General features: G+C 54.6%; 1 protein-coding gene across 5 annotated transcripts in view; it reads left to right on the forward strand.

The window, feature by feature from the left end:
- NEURL1 (neuralized E3 ubiquitin protein ligase 1) overlaps positions 1-6,205 on the forward strand; it is a 96,366-nt gene extending 90,161 nt beyond the window's left edge. For all 5 annotated transcript variants that reach the window (XM_004050046.5, XM_063710473.1, XM_055352886.2 and 2 more), the window contains 3 exons: positions 213-902; positions 5,219-5,365; positions 5,832-6,205. In XM_004050046.5, coding sequence (XP_004050094.1) covers positions 213-902; positions 5,219-5,365; positions 5,832-6,070 — 1,076 coding nt within the window. In that variant the 3' untranslated portion in view covers positions 6,071-6,205. The remainder of the gene's footprint in view (positions 1-212; positions 903-5,218; positions 5,366-5,831) is intronic.
- The last annotated feature ends 1,951 nt before the right edge of the window (positions 6,206-8,156 follow it).

Consider the following 8,156-nt stretch of genomic DNA (forward strand, 5'->3'; position numbering starts at 1 on the left):
TTTCGGTGCTTCCCCCCGCCTATTCCTCTGCTTAAACAGATGTCCTTCAAGAGTCGTTTCTTGACTGTCCTCGCTAATTTATGTCACAAGCATCGTGTGCGCCATTAGCCATCCGGGATTGTAACGGTGCGCGCGTAGGGACCGGACAGCGGGGCGCGCCGGGGCCGCCTCCCGGGAGCCCTGCGTGACACTGCCCCGTGTCTCCCGCGCAGATAGCGAGCTGGTGCTCCCGGACTGTCTGCGGCCGCGCTCCTTCACCGCCCTGCGGCGGCCGTCGCTGCGGCGCGAGGCGGACGACGCGCGCCTCTCGGTGAGCCTATGCGACCTCAACGTGCCGGGCGCGGACGGCGACGAGGCCGCGCCGGCCGCCGGCTGCCCCATCCCGCAGAACTCACTCAACTCGCAGCACAGCCGCGCGCTGCCGGCGCAGCTCGACGGCGACCTGCGTTTCCACGCCCTGCGCGCCGGCGCGCACGTTCGCATCCTCGACGAGCAGACGGTGGCGCGCGTGGAGCACGGGCGCGACGAGCGCGCGCTCGTCTTCACCAGCCGGCCCGTGCGCGTGGCCGAGACAATCTTCGTCAAGGTCACGCGCTCGGGTGGCGCGCGGCCCGGCGCGCTGTCGTTCGGCGTCACCACGTGCGACCCCGGCACGCTGCGGCCGGCCGACCTGCCCTTCAGCCCTGAGGCCCTGGTGGACCGCAAGGAATTCTGGGCCGTGTGCCGCGTGCCCGGGCCCCTGCACAGCGGCGACATCCTGGGCCTGGTGGTCAACGCCGACGGCGAGCTGCACCTCAGCCACAATGGCGCGGCCGCCGGCATGCAGCTGTGCGTGGACGCCTCGCAGCCGCTTTGGATGCTCTTCGGCCTGCACGGGACCATCACGCAGATCCGCATCCTCGGTGAGTGCCCGCAGCTGCGCCTGGGCGTGTGCCTTTCCTGGAGGCGGGGACGATCCGGGTAGGAGACAAAGGGCGAGCTCCCCTTCCTCCAGGCTCATGATGGTGTTGCTAAGGAATCACAGACACTTAAGGTGAGTTCTGGGCGGGACTTGGTCATCTTGTCAGTGGCCCTTATATGTCACCTGGGAGACTAACCTGGGGGGTGAGGCGAGGGAAAGCGCGGATTATTGAGTTTGATGCCCAGAATCAGATCAACCCATAGTCTCACAGATACATAAACAGTCCAGAAGCACACAACCCAGTGACCACTCAAAAATGAGAGGAAAAGGCCGGGTGCGGTGGCTCACGCCTGTAATCCCAGCATTTTGGGAGGCCGAGGCGGGCGAATCATGAGGTCAGGAGATCAAGACCATCCTGGCTAACACGGTGAAACCCCATCTCTACTAAAAATACAAAAAATTAGCGGGGCATGGTGGTGGGCGCCTGTAGTCCCAGCTACTCGGGAGGCTGAGGCAGGAGAATGACGTGAGCCCAGGAGGCGGAGCTTGCAGTGAGCCAAGATCGTGCCGCTGCACTCCAGCCTGGGCGACAGAGTGAGACTCCGTCTCAAAAAAAAAAAAAAAAAAAAAAAAGGTTTCCCCCAGCAGTTAACTTTTTGAGTCTCGGTTACCATTTCTCCAAAATGGAAATAAAGGTCCTCACCTTTAAGGAAGTTTGTGAGTCCAAATGAGAAAAAGAGGTTGGAATGTCAGTAGTCAGGTGGTGCAGGGTGGTGTCTGGTTGGGGGACTCGGGGGAATCCCTGAGCAGGCAGCCTTGGGGGAAGTGGGGCTGCAGAGTTCTGGGCCTGCCTTTTCTCGGGGGCACAGGGTTTGAAAGGACTGAGGGATGTGTATTGAGTTAAGAAAAGAAGGGAGGAAGATTCTTTATTGGAAGACTTCACAGAGCCTTTAATAAATATGCACTTTGATTAAGGAGACGGTGATGGTGGTTTTGGTGTAGAGTTTTTCCATACTAATTTGACCGGAAATCTTTTCACAAAGTGTCTCCTGGTACCTTTGTACCCCAGAGTGAGCAGGTATTCATGCTTTCCAAGTGCCGGTCTTTGAACCAGCTCTGTGAGACTGAGCTGGTTTCGTTAGATTTACCTGGAGGACCTATTAAAGTGCAGATTCTTGGACCCCCCTCCTGAGATTTTAATTCGGTAGACCTTGGACAGGTTCTGGACATCTGAATTGTTTTTCTTTAGTAAGTATGCTTACCCAAGTTTGGAGACCCCTGGGCCTCACAGCCCCTAGCCTAGACCTCAGCCCAGGAGGCTTGATAGATAAGATAATGTGTGTAGATGAGTGAGCATGAGGTAGTTACTCTATGAGATTGGCGTACTGTGTATAGGCACATGTGAGTAACTGAATACACATATGTTAATGCATGCAATGCTGTTGGCTTGTGAGAGCATGAGAAATCATATAAAAAACATTGGGGACTTCCAACTCTGGAAAGAGACCAAATGAAGATGGAGTGAAACATAAATAAAAAGGAAATGAAAAGCCTGGGTGCGGTGGCTCACATCTGTAATCCTAGCACTTAGAGAGGCCGAGGCAGATGTATTGCTTGAGGCCAGCAGTTCAAGACCAGCCTGGCCAATGTGGCAAATCCCCATTTCTACTAAAATACAAAAAAAATTAGCTGGGTGTGGTGGTGCACGCCTGTAAGCCCAGCTACTCGGGAGGTTGAGGCAGGAGAATCGCTTGAACCTGGGAGGCAGAGGCTGCAGTGAGCTGAGATGGCGCCACTGCATTCCAGCTTGGGCAACAGTGAGATTCCGTCTCAAGAAAAGAAAGAGAGAGAGAGAGAGAGAAAGAGAGAAATCAAGCAAGCAGGCAAGATGAATCAGGCTTGGGTGAGAATTCAAGATGGAATAAAAAGAAATTAGGCTGGGATGCAAAAAAATAAAAAATAAACAATAGTCAAGCTGATTTCACTGACCAGGATATACTACTACTCAGGGCAAGGAAATTACATAAGAGTAAGGTACTTTCTTCCCTCAGCACCATCTAATAATAGCTAAGCAGCTTTCCAGTAAGGCTTCTGTTGCCCAAAGAGGTTTACTAGACTGGAGCAAAGGGGAGGCTTAAAAAAAATCCAGATTTCTCTCTCTCAAGAGGAGGATAGGCCAAGGTGGGTGTTGAAGAAGAACCACCCAGAATTCAATATACATTCAACAAAGTGCTCCTGATCTGTTTGGAAAATTGGGCATCTCAACCAGCAAATTGGTGTTTAAAGATCCTGACTGACTTCAAAAGAATAACTAACCAGTGGCAATGTATGAAGGGTCATTATTAACCTTATAGAGGAATGCTTGGCTTTGTGGCTAGCCTAAGTATACTAAGAATAGAAGGTTACTTCCTTCACTCATGTGTATCACAAAACATACAGCCAGTTCCATACTTATTGGTGAAACATCAGAAATATTCTCATGAAAGTCAGGAATATAATAGAGATGGCTTACAGATGTTGTTCTGAAAATTCTGGCCAATGCAACAAGGCAAGAAAAGTAAATAGGAGTTGTGAATTCCTGAAAGAAGGAGATGATAATTAACTTGGAAAAATATTAACACAGTAAGAGAAACCCTGTGGGCATCTATTGAATATTCTTAGAAATAATAACACAACTAAATGAATTAGAATTAATAACTACAGATAAAAAAGATCTCATTGGACACTTAGGTGTGTGCAGGGCATTACGTTAGGATTTGTAGGAGAGTCACAGGTGAATACTATTTCCTGTTCTAAGAAAGCTCATGGGCTGGGCACGGCGGCTCACACCTGTAATCTCAGCACTTTGGGAGGCTGAGGCGGGTGGATCACAAGGTCAGGAGATGGAGACCACCCTGGCTAACACGGTGAAACCCCGTTTCTACTAAAAATACAAAAAAAAATTAGCTGGGCCTGGTGGCAGGCGCCTGTAGTCCCAGCTACTCAGGAGGCTGAGATAGGAGAATGGTGTGAACCCGGGAGGTGGAGTTTGCAGTGAGCCGAGATTGCGCCACTGCACTCCAGCCTGGGCGACAGAGCAAGACTCCGTCTCAAAAAAAAAAAAAAAAAAAAGAAAGCTCATGGTTTCACTGGAGAAACAAAACTGGAGTCCTGGGCACAGAACAAATATTACTCCAGCCTTTGTGGTTGTGTAGTTGTATGTCTGTAGTGCATGTGTGTGTGTACTTGAGGGAGTAATGTGGTCTGGGGGTAGTCAGGGCGGCCCAGAGGAAGGAGTTTGAGGACAGCCGCCAGAGGCTCCCTGGACAGCCAGCTCTTTGAAGTCAGGGGCTGTCTCTAGCTTTCTGTCTGCATGGGGCCTGGTGCCTGGTAGGTCCTTGGTAAAGATTTGTTGAAGGGAGGAGAGAAGGAAGGAGGGAAGGAGGGAAAGAGGGAGGCGAGGACTGTTAAAAAGGAGAGGAAGGCCGGGCGCAGCGGCTCACCCCAGCAATCCTAGCACTTTGGGAGCCGAGGCTGGCAGATCACGAGGTGAGGAGATGGAGACCATCTTGGCCAACATGGTGAAACCCTGTCTCTATTAAAAATACAAAAAAATTAGCTGGGTGTGGTGGCATGCGCCTATGATCCCAACTACTCAGGAGGCTGAGGCAGGAGAATCCCTTGAACCTGGGAGGTGGAGATTGTAGTGAGCCGAGGTTGTGCCACTGCACTCCAGCCTGGCGACAGCGAGACTCTGTCTGAAAAAAAAAAAAAAAAAAAAAGAAAGGAGAGGAAGTGAGTGACGGAAGGAGGAAGGAGGGGAGGAGAGAATCTATGATCAGAACAAGGTGGGAAAAAGTGAAGGCATTGCAGAGGTGCCATGCAGAAAAGGTGGGTGATATCTGGGGACAGTGGTGAAGAGCTCAGGGCTCCGAACAGGAGGGTGAGGTTGCGGGGCAGGGGAGATGGTAACATACATGCTCCGGCCCAGGAAGCTTTGCAGAAAGCATACACGGGGAGGCGCGGAGGTAGGTGCCAGGCAGGGGCCTAGTTTGGAGCTGCTGTTTTAACAAGAAGCAAGCAGGATATGACCCTCCAGTTCATAGGTGAGAACAGAGGCCAGGCTGGGTGCTGTCTGGGGTCAAAGTCTTTAGCTGATTAGCTATACTCCACGGCGGTAATATCAAATGATCCCCGCGCCAGCCTGCAAAATCCCGCTCTTGGCCCTGTGGCTGGGCTGTGTGGTCAGGCCTGGGAACCCACTGTGAGGGACAGAGCTTTCTCCAGTTTGGCCTGGGCAGGCAGCTAGTGTGTCCTTCCCTCTCTCCCCTTTCACAGGCTCCACCATCCTGGCCGAGCGGGGTATCCCATCACTCCCCTGCTCCCCTGCCTCCACGCCAACCTCGCCCAGTGCCCTGGGCAGCCGCCTGTCTGACCCCTTGCTCAGCACGTGCAGCTCTGGCCCTCTGGGCAGCTCTGCTGGTGGTAAGTAGGCTGGCTCCTCTGTTCCTTGGTGACCATGTGGGACTGCAGCAAGGATGCAGCCTTTGGGCTGGGAGTGGAGAGGAGCTGGAGCTGGGCTCAGTAAACCCTTGTTGGGGGGTGATTTCTGGGGTCATCCCCTCCTGTCCCCTAGCTGGGCAGTGCCAAAGGGTAGCTCAGGAGGGACCTACCTTAAAAGATTCCGGACCCTTTCCTTCCTCCATCTTGCCTTCTTTTCTCTCACTGCCTCCTAGCCACTCTGTCCCCTCATCTGGGGTTGGAGTGGGTCAGAAGTGGGGCTGCTCAGAGCTCAGCCTCTTCCCTTGTGCCTTAGAAGTTGGGTTGTCAGGGTGAACAGGCAGATCCTGATAAATGGAGGGGGACACAAGAGGCCGGGGAGCTCTCTTCCCGTGAATCCAGCGCCGGGTTGGGCCATGTCTCCTCCTGACTGGTGCCCCCTTGTCCTCAGGGACAGCCCCCAACTCGCCAGTGAGCCTGCCCGAGTCGCCAGTGACCCCAGGTCTGGGCCAGTGGAGCGATGAGTGCACCATTTGCTATGAACACGCGGTGGACACGGTCATCTACACATGTGGCCACATGTGCCTCTGCTACGCCTGTGGCCTGCGCCTCAAGAAGGCTCTGCACGCCTGCTGCCCCATCTGCCGCCGCCCCATCAAGGACATCATCAAGACCTACCGCAGCTCCTAGCTCGTTGCGGTGGCCCATCCCGCATACCCATCTTCTCGGGCTTCAGCCCAGTCCCAGCTGAGGAACAAGCCAGTGGGGCCCCTTCTCTTCCTCATTTTGGAAACTTTTCCTCCTCTATTAAACATGGGAAACTGAGGCCCTTGAAGGTTTGGGGAGAGGGGGGTATCAGGCAGGGAGGGGGCAGAGGCAAATCGCCAGGCAGAGGGAGGGGAGGAGAGGAGGCCGCACTCTCCCTGTCTCTCCCGTCTCTGCACCCAGCTCCTCTCTGCATGCTGAGGGCTAAATTGGGATCTCAGCCTGCCCTAATCTTTCCCCATCTGAGGCAGGTTTCTAGGAGGTGTCTGTAGTCCATGTGGCACCTTTGTGAGAATTAGAAAACATGTACCTTCCTCTGGGCAGCTGCAGCCCTGAGCCAGGACATGTGGTCTGGCTAGTGCGGCATGGAGTGGATTTTAGGCTCATTTGCCCTCTCAGCCAACTGCCCTTGAGCAGTGTACAGCCTGCTCAACAACCGCCCTGGGCAGGCCGCTCCTGAGCTGCTGTCTCCCTCTCTGACCTATGCCTACCTTCACTTTCTTCGTTCCCTGCCCACTGGGCATGGCAGCTGGGGGTGAGAGGCTGGTGGTTGCCTCCCGTCCTGGGCAGGCTGCAGCCTCATGCCATGTCTCTCTCCCACTACCTGATGGGCACATGGACAGGCTGCAGAGGGCTCCAGGTTCTGGGCCCCTGGCTGAGAAGGGGAGGACCCTGTCCTGGCTGTAGCCTTCCTGCCCCAATCATCTCGCTGGATGCCATTGCCCAGGGGTAGCCCTTCGGTATGGGCTGGGGAGAAGGGTTGGTCTTCTGCCAGGGTCCCTAAGAACAGGTTTGCAGCTACCCTCTCTGACCTTTTCCCCATATCTTGTGCTGTCCAGGGCCTAGGCTAATAGTCAGAGCCTGTGGCACACCTGGGATGGGCCAGGGCCCTGGGTGGGGAGGTGTGGGTTCCCTGGGCCAAGACCAGCCTTTTTCCTCAGTTTAATTAATTTATTTATTTGGTTTGTGGTTTTGGGTTTTTTTGTTTGTTTGTTTGTTTGTAGGTGAGTTCCCATCCTCTGGGCCCCTAGAAATGCTGCCTTTGTGTATGGGGTACCTGGGAAAGGGTGTGGCTGAGGCAGTCATAATGCAGTATCTTCCCCTGACTCCAGCCACAAAGCTCATACCCAGCCCTACCAATCATGAATTGGAACTCCATAAGGAGGGGCCAAATTGGGAGGCCTTTTGGCAAACAGTGTCCATTTTACAGAGAGGCAAACCAAGCCTCCTTAGTGCCCTGGGGCTGATGGTCACCCAGAGCCATAGAGCACCCTTCCTCCTGGGCCAGAGCTGGGTTATCATGGTTGGCTTAGGTACATCAGGTGGCCCAGGAGGTCCCCCCTCCATAAGGACGTCAAACTTACAGGAGGGCCAGTGTTCCTAGTGTGGGCCAGGAACAGGACAGGGAGACCTTGTGATGGCGGGGCAGGGAGCCTGTTCGTAGGGAAGATGAGGAGGCAGGGGCTGCCTCTCACACCTCCAGGTTCTCATTCTAAGTTCTGGGGAGGGAGCGCCCCACCTGCTGAGGTCGGTCCTCTCAGCCCTGCCTGCCCTGGCCTGGGCTCTCCCAGCCTCCCAGCCCTCTGCCCCCTCAGATGGCTTTTTGTTTTTGTTTTTTTTTGCATCCATCAGAGACTGCACCTCTGTGTGGCAGGCAGGGCATGGGTTTTAGTCCTGGCCACTGACCAGCTGTGTGGCCCTGGCCGAGTCGTAGCCCCCTGGAGCCCAGCTTCCATTTCTATAAAATGGTTGTTTGGGGAGGGAGGGGCAGGCTTTCTGTGTGACTCTTGGGAGTTCTTCCGTGAGGGCTGCTAGGGGGTGGTGTGCCAGGACCTCAGGCTGGGCCTTTGTGCTGGCCTTGCAGTGGGCGTGTGGGGAAGTCACTGTCCCACTATGGGTCTCCACTACCCAGTCACTGACCCTGGGAGACCCCTTCTGTGTGGGAGGGAGCGGGGGCTGGCTAGCGGGCCCCCCAGCCAGGGATCCCAGAGGCTGAGGGTTGGGGAGAGGA

This window comes from Gorilla gorilla, chromosome 8, assembly GCF_029281585.2.
Source record: "Gorilla gorilla gorilla isolate KB3781 chromosome 8, NHGRI_mGorGor1-v2.1_pri, whole genome shotgun sequence".
Classification (NCBI taxonomy): domain Eukaryota; kingdom Metazoa; phylum Chordata; class Mammalia; order Primates; family Hominidae; genus Gorilla; species Gorilla gorilla.